The 14,071-nt window shown below is 40.8% G+C and overlaps 2 protein-coding genes across 2 annotated transcripts; both read left to right on the top strand.

Annotated features, from left to right (window-relative positions):
* The first annotated feature begins 625 nt into the window (after nt 1–625).
* Nucleotides 626–4,009, top strand: timm10 (translocase of inner mitochondrial membrane 10 homolog (yeast)). Its single transcript, XM_069717775.1, has 2 exons — nt 626–870; nt 3,716–4,009. Exons 1-2 carry the CDS (start codon nt 800–802, stop codon nt 3,909–3,911), a joined length of 267 nt encoding a protein of 88 aa, XP_069573876.1. The 5' UTR covers nt 626–799; the 3' UTR covers nt 3,912–4,009.
* An 869-nt stretch (nt 4,010–4,878) lies between these two features.
* Nucleotides 4,879–13,024, top strand: unc93b1 (unc-93 homolog B1, TLR signaling regulator). The gene is made up of 12 exons (XM_069717774.1): nt 4,879–5,067; nt 6,335–6,454; nt 6,604–6,745; nt 6,872–7,025; nt 7,165–7,326; nt 8,995–9,124; nt 9,232–9,325; nt 10,523–10,647; nt 11,174–11,356; nt 11,444–11,717; nt 11,807–11,928; nt 12,675–13,024. The coding sequence occupies exons 1-12, from the start codon at nt 5,065–5,067 to the stop codon at nt 12,819–12,821; spliced, it is 1,656 nt and encodes a 551-aa protein (XP_069573875.1). The 5' UTR covers nt 4,879–5,064; the 3' UTR covers nt 12,822–13,024.
* Nucleotides 13,025–14,071: the final 1,047 nt, after the last annotated feature.

Genomic DNA, 14,071 nt, shown 5'->3' with positions numbered 1-14,071 from the left:
TATTTTTTTTATATATCGTGCTCTTTTATTAGTTCGCCGCTTCGTTTTTCCGTGCGCAAAGTATAATGTTGTCTGGTTTTATTTGTTCGCAAAGATGCCACATTTAAGTCTGTTGTGTGGTCGAGTTTTACTTCCTTTTTATGTTGCTGCCGTCGTTCACTACCTGGAAAAAAAAACTAAAACAAATCTCAAGTGTCATGATCTGGTTTTCACCTGTTTTAGTTCAGAACAAAATGTTTCAATGGATGTTAATGATATAGAAGAAGAAAAAAAAAAAGAGGAAAAAAAAGTTCTTACTGTTGTTTATATTTACCACTTTTATTTGTTAATAATTTTTTATACAATTTTATATTTTCAGTGAAATTAAGGTAAAAGCACTTCAGCTGTGTTGTGTCCCTTTGTGAGTAACTATTGTTAAAAAAAAAAGAGCTTTTATTTTATTTTTGTATTTGTAAAGTTTGTTTGAGGCAAAGTATTAAGATTATGATTTATTAAAAACAATTTTCATGGAAGCGTTTTTAATGCCTCAAAAACACCATGAGCGATACACAGGGTGGCCGGCAGAGGGCGCGCTACCTTCTTTGCTCCCGCTTTGAATGCAACTTTATTGACAGCGGAAGTGGGGACGACGGGAATCGGTACACACGTGTTTTTCTTGCAGGTTTTGAAGGTTACAGAAGAAGCAGCAGCAGCGGCAGCAGAGGGGTTGAATCCTGGTCGGCTGTCCCGCGGAGAGGCTCTGCGGATCGGTGTGCGCTGTGAGATCGAGGCCGGGTGCGAGCAGCCCCGAAACGGAGACATGGACCCCATGAAGGCGCAGCAGCTGGCGGCGGAGCTGGAGGTGGAGATGATGGCTGACATGTACAACCGGTAAAGCCCCCCACCCCCCCAACAAGCTAAACCACGAAGCTAAAACCGGCTCTTAATTCATCCAACCGTCACAGCGGGTTGAAACGATCGTGACCTTATGTTATATTTCATCTTAAAGCTGATGTGAAAGTGAAATAAATTCAGATTCAGAGCTCCTCTTTGATTGGCAGCTGCAAACCTAAAGATTACTGCAGGATTATGTGATGCTCGGTCTAAAGCTCTTGTAGTCTACAGGCCTCGAGAAGACACCCTGATTAACGTATTAACATATATTAAATTATAGAATCACGTGACCTAAAAATAGACAAATCAGAGTTGCGTCTGAAAAACAACAAGCACGTGCAAATAGTTTGTAGGGCTTCAATTTATCAAGTGATCAAGAAGATGGATCAAAAAAAGCTGGAATTAATATTTTTCTTACGCATAATTGGATAAAATACATTTCAATGTATTTGTTCTCCCATTTTTCCACATCGCATCTTTAGTGTGTTGTCTTTTTTTTTGTAGTTTGTTTAAAATGTTCTACTAATGATGACACTTTATGAACAGGGATTTTTGTATTGGTGCAAATTATATAGTGAGGGGGTTATGATTCAATACATCGGGATACTGTGAGGAAAAACGACGTGTTTTTACCAAAAAAATAAATAAATATAATCGAATTTAAGGAAATCTGCCATTGTATAAATGCAGGTTGTGCAACTTTACACGACTTACCGTCTTAGTTTACGTTATGTTGGAGTTATAAAGAGTCAAATGTCTGGAGATCAATTTCAACACCTTTATTTAGTGGTCAGGAATTTAAGCCACATTGTGCCAAAGACATTTCCATGTAAACTATGAATTAAAAAACCAATAGTGTTTTTGAGACTCAAAACATAATTTCATGATACTGAAATATGTTGGTATTTTCTTACACCCTCAGTTATGACTAAGTAAATAAAAATGCACCAAACCGAGTGACAAAATTATCATCTGCACGATTGAATATTTCAGATATGTTGACAGTAACGACAATAATTAATCTTGAAATGAAAACAAACATTTTACAGGGAAGAAATTACATAAATAACTTAAATATACAAAGTCTATAAGAAATGAGTGCCAATGACAGGTTCCAATAATCAATATATATATAATTATCCACTCAGAGATCAATAATAATAAAAAAAAAAAAAGCACCAGTCAAACCTCAAATGGTGGAAATCATTTAGGAAGTGTGATGTAAACACAACATTTCTGTTAGTTTCATTAAGCTGTTTTTATTCAGATGAATGTAAACAATCATGCTGAATGATTGCGGTCATTTCAAATAATCACGATCAGGTGATTTCTGGATTCTGTTTGGGCTCATGAACACGCATCAATTTGACTTTTCTAAACTCACCAAGCACATAGTTAAGTGCTCTGTGAACTTCGTTTTAATAGCACCTGCGAAATTTAATATAACAGCTAAAAATTCTACTTAAAAAAATAAATAAATAAACTTTTTTGTTTTGTTGACATTGTCAGAAATTCTGATCAATCTATGTTTCTTATTGTATGTTTATTAGCGTCACTGGTTTGCTGCACTACAACACATTAAATTGAATTTACAGTAGAACTTGTATTGAATTAAATTAAACTGAACAGGTGTGTGTGTGTGTGTGTGTGTGTGTGTGTGTGTGTGTGTGTGTGTGTGTGTGTGTGTGTGTGTGTGTGAAATGGGTACACACATGGAGGATATTTGCGTTAAACACCAGTAAACATAATTACCTCGACAAACACTGATATCTGCATCGTTAATGTTGTCGGTCACTATGAATAATTAACTTTTTTTTAAATTACAGATGATGTTTTGCCGGTCGGTTAATGACGGTCGACTCCTGTGTCTGTGTGTTGCGACACGTCGTCACGGCTTACGGGGACGTTTGAATAGAGCGGAGACACCAGTCGCGTTATTAGTGACAATTTAGTGTATTTCTTACTGTGGAAAAAAAAATGCGTGGTGGAGAAATCCTGTTTTTTTATGGGGAATAACTGGAGGATTTAAACTGTATTCACGAACTAGTTTCAGACAGTTAAAGGCATTCATGTATAATTCAGGCCTATACATAAGAGACAATGTGTTAGTAGTTGTTTTAATTCCAGGTGGGGACATTTTTAAATGAACGATTCAATTTTACAAACAAAAAAAGATTTGGTGCAAGCAAACTTTTTTTGCAGAAAATATTCCCTAAAATTTTTCTTGATGCACATTTTTGGTAAATTAAACATGTTTCACTTTTAAACTGTCCTTTTAAAAAAACAAAAAAAACCAACATTATTTATTATTATTAAATAATATCGTTTATTTTCATCTGTGAAGACACAGAAGGAAAACATGAGGCCGTCGGGAAGATCAACATTTTCCTCGGACGTAGACTGTTATCTAAGTTATGAAAATAAACTCGACGTGACTAAATTTAAAATATATTAGCTTAACATCCAACGAAAGATAAACTTCCATGACCTCTGACCTTTCTGTAAACGTCAGCGTGAACTCGATGCTTTATAGAAAAGTTTGAGTTCTGGCGTCGTGAGTACCACAAGAGGGCGCCGATCATACGGACTCTTCTCGTGTACGCGGGAAATACGACCGCATTTGAACGCAGCACGAGTCTCGACCCGAGTAAATAAGAAAGTTGATTTAATATCACACCTTTCGCAGACAAGTCACAAAGTGCTTCACGACAATAAATACAAAATAAAAGTTACGATACCAAAAAGACGCCAACAATGATATCAAAACAACAACAGACCTTTAAAAAAAAATACCCGTTTGAATAAATGTGGGATTGGCTTTGATCTTCCTCTCTCCTCTCAGGATGACCAACGCCTGCCACAAGAAGTGCGTGCCGCCACACTACAAGGAGGCGGAGCTGACGAAGGGCGAGTCGGTGTGCCTGGACCGCTGCGTGGCCAAATACCTGGACCTCCACGAGCGGCTGGGACGCAAGCTCACCGAGCTCTCGGTCCAGGACGAGGAGATGATGAGGAAGGCGGCCGTCGGGAGCGGCTAGAGACGGGATGGGATTTCTTTAATATGAGAGACTTTTAAATAAAAGGGTGGGTGTGAAAAAAACAATTAAAAAACAATTAAAAAAGTTAATGCGGCCGGGGGGTGGGGGGGGGGGGGTGGGGGGGAGTTCAGTGACAGGAACCGCCTCCTGGATGCAGCGCCGAGTGGAGCAGCAGCATAAAGACTCTCTGGATCTGTTACCGGATCTGAAAGGAAAAAAACAAAACAAAAAAAAAGAGGCCCGGGAATTGTCATTTTATTTCAAGGCTGGACTTTGGTGCTTGTTTTTTTTATTTTTTTAATTTTTTTTTTAGCTGTCCACAAAATGGAAAAACATTGTGGTACAAGCAGGTCAAAGAACAAGCACAAATAATTATTCGAGTCCAGTCTTTCTTTTCTTTTTTTTTTTTAAAGGCAGTGAACGCAACACACGGGTTGCTTTTTCCACGAGGTTGCAACACAAGAGGACATCCAGATAAACACAGACATCCTTGTGTGACAATAAAAACATTAAAGATACAGTAAATCAGAACCACAGATGAGGGCGTGCGCTGGGTTTCATGATGTGCAGGTGGAGCCAAAATGTCTTATTAAATGAGACGCTATGCAGTCGACTGTTTTCAGCCCTGCACGGTGCCTGTTTTGTCTTTTGAGATAAAAAGCTGGCCTGAACTTCATTTGTCATGTATGTCAGTTTACACTGCTGTGTGTCAGTGGACCATGTTATTATTATTATTTTTTTTTAATTATTATTATTATTATTTTTTGTTATTCATGTGAAGCAGTTGTTTGTCTGCTCAGTGGAAAAGCTGTACACGTTGTTGTTGTTGTTGTAATTAATAACTAATAAAAACAGGTTCATCTTGACGTCGTCATGACGTGTAGTCGTGCTTCCGCGAAGGGGGGCGGGGCTTCATGAAAAGTGCGACTGTACCTTTAAGAGAAACAGCGAAGCAGCCTCGAGGAAGTGAAGACCAACTTAACTTTCATTTCCCTCGCGAAACTTTTTTTAAATTTATTCCTGCACATTGTACTTCGGAAAGAGGAACCAACGAGCAGCAGAGGGACCTCATAGGGAGTCGTGTCCGTTTCTTTTCTGTCTTTAACGAGGACCGACTTTTTTTTTTATTCTGGTCCAGCTCCGCACGAATAACATGGTGAGTGATTATCAAGGTGTCTGCAGGGTGGTAAAAACCAGCTGTTTTATTCAGGTGTGTTTCAGGTGTGTTTAAAAACAAAACGAAGCCGTTTTTGTGAATTTTTACAGAAGTTCGTATTGTCCAACAAAATATATCAGAAAGTACAATTGGAGCAGAATTAGGTTTAAATGTTGACCTTGATTAATTGAGCCACGTAGCTTCTCAGGTCTGTGAGAAGAGAACTGAACATTTCAGAGAAAAAGGGTCAGATCCTCTTTCACAACCACGTGGTTTTTAGTCTTTGAGTTTGTCATAAATGCACATGATATTAAACGCTGGCTAAATTAAACTCAAAGGTAAAGAGATCCAATTTATTAGCAGAGAAAGCTGCTAAAAATGATTCAATTAGGGACTGTATAATAATTATTAGGGGAGAAAGGAGGGTCAAAAAGGGGGTGTGGTGGAATTGCATATTTTTTATTTTTACCAAGGGCTGTTTCACTTTTTTGGAAAAGCATGGTAGGATTTAATTTTTCTTCCCTAAAATCACTTTATTTAAAAAAGAATACCGATCCTACCAATATCAATCCAAGACTTATTCCAATTACCACTCCCATCCTGTATAATATAACATACATGATGATATATGAAAGAAACATCATCTCCAAAGAGGACATACGTTTAATAAATAACATAAAACAAATACGAAATTAAGGCAGTATGTATTGGAAATGAGATAAAGGGAGGATACATTGCTGCTATAATACCAGTGGGAAAAAAACTTTAGAATATAATTAAATTATAAAATCTCATACACTTGAATTTCTATTTTATTCAGATGTCAGTCCAACATTTTTTTCCCCATTTTAAATATGTCCTTTTTTTAAGCTGTCTGTATTTCTTTCAGTGTTTCAAAGCTATGAATACAAAACTCAGAAATTTGAAATAACGTAATAAAACCATAAATATACGAATATAATAATAAAAAAAAGGTGGCTGGCTGTGTGACATGTAAGCAGTTTATAAAATTAGAAACAAGAAGGTGAACTGGATCAGATCATAATTAAAAGTTCTTCAGTTCAGCTAATCGTTATATACTGATTTATATATTCCTCGGATTTAATCCTGAATTCATCATGTAGCTTTTAAAAGCTTGTTTTAATGTAGTTTCATTAGTTTGTAGTATGACAACAACAGCGCTGCCCCTCCAGGCCCGTGTACTGGTTTGAACGACCTGCGGTGAACCCACTTCTCATCGAGTGTAACGGTCCTTTTCGGTCACCAGATGGAGGCAGCTGACCGAGAAGAACTGATCGTGGATGCCGAGGAGCTCCCGGCACCACCTCCCAACGGAGGCATGAACGAGCTGCTGAATGTGGGGCAGGAAGTGAACATGCAGGGTCAGGTGAGGAAAACCTGCCGCTGCGTTCAGGAAAATCCGTATCTTCACTTGCAACACTTCTTTGATTTAAAAACATCACAACCTGAAAGAAAACAGAAGGCGTAACTTCTTTTTTTTAATTTTTTTTTATTGATGTCCTTCTTCCCCTTCAGATGGAGGAGTTTCTGGGCCCGCAGGCCGAGTACAATGAGGAGGAGGAGGAGAGGAAATACTACCGGAGGAAGCGGCTGGGAGTCATCAAGAATGTCCTGGCGGCCAGTGTTGGAGCCATGATTGTGTACAGTGTGTACATGGGTGAGTTTGTTAGGAGAAAATTAAAAAAAAAAAAATCACACGCAGATTAATGCACACGCAGCAGACTTTTGTGTGCTCTTACACATTTTTATTTTTTTTATTTTATGTGTGTTGTGTGTGTCGAAGGTCTCCTGCAGATGCAGCTCATCCTCCATTACGACATGACCTACCGCGAGGTTAAGTACAGCAACCTCGGCCTCGAGGACATCGATCGGAAGATGCTGATGGGCATCAACGTCACGCCGATCATCGGCCTCCTGTACACCCCCGTGCTCATCAGGTGGGGTCACGTCCACACACGCACACACACACACACACACACACACAAACACAAACACACAAACACAATGCTTTAATTTCAACTGAATGTATCATCGCTCTCTCTACGTGTCCTTTTTTTTTCCCCCCCTCGCTTTCAGGTTTCTCGGTACGAAGTGGATGATGTTCCTGGCCTCGGGAATCTACGCGCTCTTCGTGTCAACCAATTACTGGGAGCGCTACTACACCCTCGTTCCGTCGGCCGTAGCGATCGGCGTGGTCATCGTGCCGTTCTGGGCCTCGCTTGGAAATTACATCACAAGGTGAGAAGCGTGGACGTGGGTGGAAAATGTTGTCCGTGAACCCGATATGATGATGTCGCAGCACAAACAAGCGCTTTGAAAAAACAAAACAACAACAACCCAACAAAAGCAGCCGTCGTCATGGACGGTTGCTCTTACATCATATGAAATTATACTTCGATTTAAACACGACGAACTTTAATAATTCATCTTTGCCGTTTTATAAGTAAACAAACACAGGTGTCAAGCTAACAAAGGTTCAAACCCGAATACTGAATGTTTTTACTTTCACCCCTATGAAGCCGGTGCATTTTTTCAAGATTGTAAAATAAGAAAAAAAGGTCTGATATCCTTTTTTTAAAATAACCCATAACAAAGTCTTTTAATTTGGAGGATCCACTGATTCAATGTTCCTCTCTTGACATTGACTCAGTATCTGTTCATCAAAATGACCCATTTACAGGTGCTTTAAAGTTACTCAGATGTAACCTGACACCTTTGGCTTCATCCAACCGTGATGTCACATGTTGGTTTTGTCACTCGCTGTTCTAAAACCTCGAACTTGGATTTTGTCCGTCGCCCTTTTGAAACCAGAAGTGACCATATTTGGATAAGATGGGGGAGGAGCGAGGAATGGATCTGCCTCGATCTGACACTACGCCCCGCCCACCTGTAGCCAAAACCTCACCGCGCTACAGACCTGTCAATCAAACAGACGCCTCCCCTAAAAACGCCACATTTTGAGGCCTAATATCTGATTAACGATGAAATTATTTTCAGATTACCGGCCAAGAAATTTAAGAACAAGGAGGGAATTTAGTAAACCACCCCATAGTGACTCATGAAAAATGTATTGACTTTGTATTTTATGAGAAGTTGAATGGGAGTCTATGGAGCCAGAGCTTTTTTGGGAGCCGGCCTAGTGGCACTCGGTGGTACTGCAGCTTAAGCAAGCTAAATCCACATTTATATACAGTCTATGCTCAGTACAGGCAGATCTTTGAATATGCAAATAGTCCCCAGCCCTTATCGCCGCCCACTCGCGAGGCGCAACCTCTCGCAGTTTCTCGAAGTGGCCACTTGAGGCTGCCTCCAAAATCGAGTCAATCCACTCTTGAAGGATGATGCTACATATACATCATCTCCAACCTGAACCCAGTACAGTATATATATACAATCTAAAGTCACCTAATATTGCCCAGGCTGTTTGTTGAGACTCTTTTATGACATTAAACATGTTTACCATTAAATCGATAATACACTTCAGGCTTGTAAGGAGCTGCAGACGCCTCCTCTGATGAGGCACAAATTCTCTCCTGTTTATCTGTGCTAACAAAAGCTGTGAAGAAAGCACCGTCAGCCACGTGTTTTCATGGTCTACCCGTTACGATCGATGCGAGACTCTGAGGAACAATTTGCCCGGTTCCTTTTGTTAAAAATCCTGTTGAGCCGTGCGGTGTTGTTGTATCCAAGCTGAGATGGGTTTTTTTTTTGTCACCCATTGTGCCATCAAGGTTTTTTTTTGGTATAAATGCAGCAGCAAAATAAAATCTCTTTTTCAGTCTCGCGTTTGATGCTTTTGCCAAGTTGAATGCAAAAAGAAGCATGAAATGGAAAAAACACTTTGTCGGATGTGTCTTCAGCGCGAACGCCTCTCCTGTGTCTCTCTCACACCAAAAACACGTGCAGGATGGCGCAGCAGTACTACGAGTACGTCAACTACAAGGAGGACCACGTGCAGGAGCAGAAGAAGCTTCCGAAGGGAGCGTGCCACCGCTACATCATCATCTTCCAGTCGGTCTTCAACATCATCTTCAGCGTGAGTCTTCATCCGGTTCTCCTGCTCACCGACGCTTCGGTTTTTAACGTCCCAAAACTTTCAGGTCGAAAAAAGAAACTAGTCTCTTGGTCTTGTTTTATTTTCAGCTGAGTTTTGTCTTCGCCGAGTTCCCCATGCGCATCATCCTCAACGGCTACCTGCACGACAACAACCACACCCTCTATAACGTGAAGAAATGCGGTAAAGACTCGCGCCTCTCCTCACGTGTGACGATAAACTGAGTCTCTTTACGTTGAGGCCCAGAAGGCAGGAAAAAACACAGAATCTGAAGAGTTAGATGAAGTTTAAATGGAGAACAAAAAAATCACCACAATAACTAAAAAAAAACAACAACTTTGTTTTAACTGATTAATGATTACACACAAATAGTTTTCAAGACCACAATATGCACGTAGATATACATAATATATATATATATATATATAGACTGTACATAGCATTAAAGGAGTAGTTCCCCATTTTGGGAAAGTTCTTCTCTGTTAAACATGTTACATCTCGTTTGTGTGTTTAAAAACAGCTTTATTTCATTACAGTTATGTTTTGTGCTATTTTTCAGTAACTTCCTGTCGTCGTGTGAAGTTGACAGTAAAAGAAAAACAGCGCATAAAACTGCAACTTGATTTCTTTTCCAGTTCTGTTTGTGATTAAACAAATTAGATTTTAGCACATTTACCCTTTTATATAGTTTGAGTTTTTAAAAAAACATCTCAAACAACTTTATATATAAAAAGACACAATCGACCACTAAATAATAAACATTTGTACGGAGTCCTTTATTTTTTTTTTATAGGTGTCCTTGACCGTCTTATACGCACTTCTTCAAGTAAAGTGATAATAATAATAATCTTTATTTATATTGCCCTTTTCTGAACTTGCAGTACAAAAGTCTCTCACATGAAATCAAACCAGCTATAAAATCTAGCAACACAGGGGACCCTATCAAGTAAAGCAATAATTGTGTAAGATAAACCATTGAGCAAGTAAAACAGTAATAAAAGTCGATCATTTAAAATGAGCTAGAATCAGGAAACGCTCTCCGATAGAAGAGAAGAGATTTAAAAGTCCAGGCTGCTGTACAACAACCAGGTCAGACAGGACGGAGAGGTCGTCGTGTAGCGAGTGAACTGTTACCGAGGAAGTGTCGCTTGTGTGTCACAGAAATCCAGTTTCATGGCTGTACGTGAAGTGGAAGCACACGTCCTGGCTGAAATCGGCTTTCTAATGTACGCGTCAGCCCCGTGATGCCACTTCTAATATTACTTATTATTTTATATAAAGCAGAGATGCGGCCCTCGTGTGTTAAACGTCTTTAAGACTAAAAACCTGTTGGGTTTTGTTTTTCTAAATGATAAAACTTTCTTTTTTTTCTTCTGCCAGGTGCTGAGGTCAGCGGCGTGATCCCCGGCTTCAACACCACCGTGCTCGTCAACCTGCCGCGCTCAATGCTGCTCATCCAGGTGGAGAGCGTCCTCATGGGCTTCGCCTTCCTCGCCATGATCATCGTAAGACACACGCACACCGACTCTCTAAAATTGCACGTTTTTTTTGTTGTCTTTTTAATAATATTATAGGGAAATAATAATCAGGGCATAGTAATGCTACTTTTTACAGGGTTCCCACGGATCATCAGGGAATTTTAAAAACTCTTTTCCAGACAGAAGTCGTCTTGGAATTTGATAATTTCTATTCTACTTTTCTTAGAAACCAAAACAATGAGCTAATTGACACTAAAATGTGCGTTCGTGTCTATCGCCACTTATTTTTGAGACACACTAGGATTGTTAGGCAACGATTGCGTAAAGTGTTTCCTTAATTCATGAGTCATTTCAGGGGATTGAGCTTTTCCCAGCATGCATTGGTTTCAAACTGAGCTTTCAAGTGCTGGTTGTGTTTCTGTGGTTATTTTCGTCGCATAACGGACTTCTAAGAGCCGCCCATCAAAAGCATGTACAAAGAATAATCTCTACTCTGAATTATTCCGGATGAATTGACGATAAACGGATTTCCGTGTTTCCTGTCGACCCACAGTTCCTCGCGCTGTGCGGCGCCGCCTACCGGCCGACGGAGGAGATCGACCTGCGCAGCATCGGCTGGGGAAACATCTTCCAGCTGCCTTTCAAACACCTGAGGGACTACCGGCTGCGGCTGCTCTGCCCCTTCTTCATCTACAGCGGGTTCGAGACGCTGTTCGCCATCACCGGATTCTCCCTGGTGCTGCCCGCAGTTTCGTACGCCGGACGCCGAACTGGACTCTTAAAACGCGCGTCTTGAATATTTCTGTTTCCATTTCCTCCGCAGTCCTACGGAGTCTGCGTCTTGGGCCTGACCAAACTGTGGCTCCTCATCGTCGTCTACGGGCTCTCCAGCGCCGTGTTTTCCTCCCTCTCTCTCTGCCTCCTGCGTTTGCCCCGCTGCGTGTGTCTGATCGGCGGCGCCGCCGTGCACGCCGTGCTGATGGTGGTTCTCCTGGCGCTGTCGCTCCCCCGCAACGAACCCAAGTATCTGGTTCCTCTGCTCGTGATCTCGGTGCTGTGGGGGCTCGGCTCCGCCTTGAACAGGACCGGCGTCAGCAGTGAGTATCGCCCTCGCCGTCCGGGCGGGTTTGTATGAAATATCCGCACGTGTCAGCGTGACCTCCTTTTCTCTCCGTGCGTGTGCCAGTTCTGCTCGGGATGCTGTACGCTGAGGAAAAAGAACGACTGGACTTCGTGTACACCATCTATCACTGGTGGCAGGCCATCGCCATCTTCATAGTCTACCTGTGGTCCCACCTGCCGATGAGGGTACGTGACTGCCTGTTTAGTTTAGAGACTGCTCAACGTGTGCAGCGCAGTGAGTCGCATGGAGGGGGGGACGGGACGGGACGGGACACTATAACCTTCGTGTGTAAGTGTTTCTTGTTGGGTCGCTTTATTGAGTATGTGCGCATTTGTGATTTTCACCGTGGACTTGAGCAGAGGGCGGACGCCAAATTTCCTGTCAAACTTGAGGAATTTTTGGCTTTGAAAACCCTTGAAATGCTTCAGAAAGCATGAGGCGATGAGCCGGTGTCCTGAGTGACGTTTCAAAAGGGGCGGAGCTTCACTGTCCAAGACCGAAGAAGGCGCGTCCGGTCGGGAGACACCAGGTGGGTTTTCTTTGACATTGGCGGGGTTGTGCAACCGTGAATTTGTCCCCCAGGGTCAGACTGTCAACACCGAGTTCTACTGGGACCTTCCGTGACCCCCCCGCCACCCCGTCTCTCCCCACCACTTCCACTCGCCTGATGTGTGTACCTGCGACCTCTTTCTATTCCAAACAGATTTCCCACCAAATGTATTGTTCGCTCAGATCCGTGGTGAAATCAGAAAATGCTCACATCCCGTATCAGTGGTCAGAAAATCATGTGTAACTCAGGGGAAATACTTCATGCGCTCCATTCATGCACAGCAGGTGCAGTCTCTAAACTTTGTGTTCACTCTTTGCATGTCTTCAGTTTTCTTTTCATGTCCTGTCTGAGACCCATTTTTTTTTTGTCCTTCTCTTTCAGGCCAAGCTCTCCATCCTGCTGGCCACTTTATTGCTGGCCTGCTTCTGCTACTGGGTGATGGAGCGCCGCCTGGCGAGGAAAGTGCCGTTCAGACTCCCTCGTATCCCCCGGCCACGACACAAGGTAACATATGCACAGCATGAATAATGGGTATTTTATATAACTTCCAGCGGTTCTCTCATGTCGGTCTGAAGTTAAAAACCCTTTATTCCATTGAAGCAGAAGTATTAAGTATTAATATAACTACCCCGCCACTGCAAAATGTATTTTCTCTATTTTTACCTCACACGAGGAAGCTGAATTCATCTGGTGAAGGGGGGAAAAGGAGAACTTTTTTAGTGGAAAAAATAAAACATTTTGGACGACATGCTATAGTATGACTTTTTTCTGACATTTTGGACGACATGCTATAGTATGACTTTTTTCTGACATTTTGGATGACATGCTATAGTATGACTTTTTTCTGACATTTTGGACGACATGCTATAGTATGACTTTTTTCTGACATTTTGGACGACATGCTATAGTATGACTTTTTTCTGACATTTTGGATGACATGCTATAGTATGACTTTTTTCTGACATTTTGGATGACATGCTTCTAGTATGACTTTTTTTTTTTCTGACATTTTGGATGACATGCTATAGTATGACTTTTTTCTGACATTTTGGACGACATGCTATAGTATGACTTTTTTCTGACATTTTGGACGACATGCTATAGTATGACTTTTTTCTGACATTTTGGACGACATGCTATAGTATGACTTTTTTCTGACATTTTGGATGACATGCTATAGTATGACTTTTTTCTGACATTTTGGATGACATGCTATAGTATGACTTTTTTCTGACATTTTGGATGACATGCTATAGTATGACTTTTTTCTGACATTTTGGATGACATGCTATATTTTTTCTGACATTTTGGATGACATGCTATAGTATGACTTTTTTCTGACATTTTGGATGACATGCTGTAGTATGACATTTTTCTGACATTTTGGATGACATGCTGCTATAGTATGACTTTTTTCTGACATTTTGGATGACATGCTATAGTATGACTTTTTTCTGACATTTTGGATGACATGCTATAGTATGACTTTTTTCTGACATTTTGGAGCTATGACTTTTTTCTGACATTTTGGATGACATGCTATAGTATGACTTTTTTCTTTTGGACATTTTGGACTTTTTTCTGACATGCTGCTATAGTATGACTTTTTTCTGACATTTTGGATGACATGCTATAGTATGACTTTTTTATTTTTTCTGACATTTTGGATGACATGCTATAGTATGACTTTTTTCTGACATTTTGGATGACATGCTATAGTATGACTTTTTTCTGACATTTTGGACGACATGCTATAGTATGACTTTTTTCTGACATTT

Source organism: Brachyistius frenatus, unplaced genomic scaffold (genome assembly GCF_029030835.1).
Source record: "Brachyistius frenatus isolate BFR_SWC_R1_liver_20210118 unplaced genomic scaffold, ASM2903083v1 Contig_180, whole genome shotgun sequence".
Lineage (NCBI taxonomy): Eukaryota > Metazoa > Chordata > Actinopteri > Embiotocidae > Brachyistius > Brachyistius frenatus.
Note: the sequence above shows the minus strand (reverse complement) of the source record. Positions and strands in the feature narration are given on the sequence as shown.

Excerpts from the sequence above, each read along its gene's own strand:
- timm10 (XM_069717775.1), top strand. The coding sequence starts at position 800 with ATGGACCCCATGAAGGCGCAGCAGCTGGCGGCGGAGCTGGAGGTGGAG. Across the intron at positions 871-3,715 it reads ATGGCTGACATGTACAACCG|GATGACCAACGCCTGCCACA; the intron begins GTAAAGCCCCCC and ends CTCTCCTCTCAG.
- unc93b1 (XM_069717774.1), top strand. Across the intron at positions 7,026-7,164 it reads TACACCCCCGTGCTCATCAG|GTTTCTCGGTACGAAGTGGA; the intron begins GTGGGGTCACGT and ends CCTCGCTTTCAG. Across the intron at positions 9,326-10,522 it reads CTATAACGTGAAGAAATGCG|GTGCTGAGGTCAGCGGCGTG; the intron begins GTAAAGACTCGC and ends TTCTTCTGCCAG.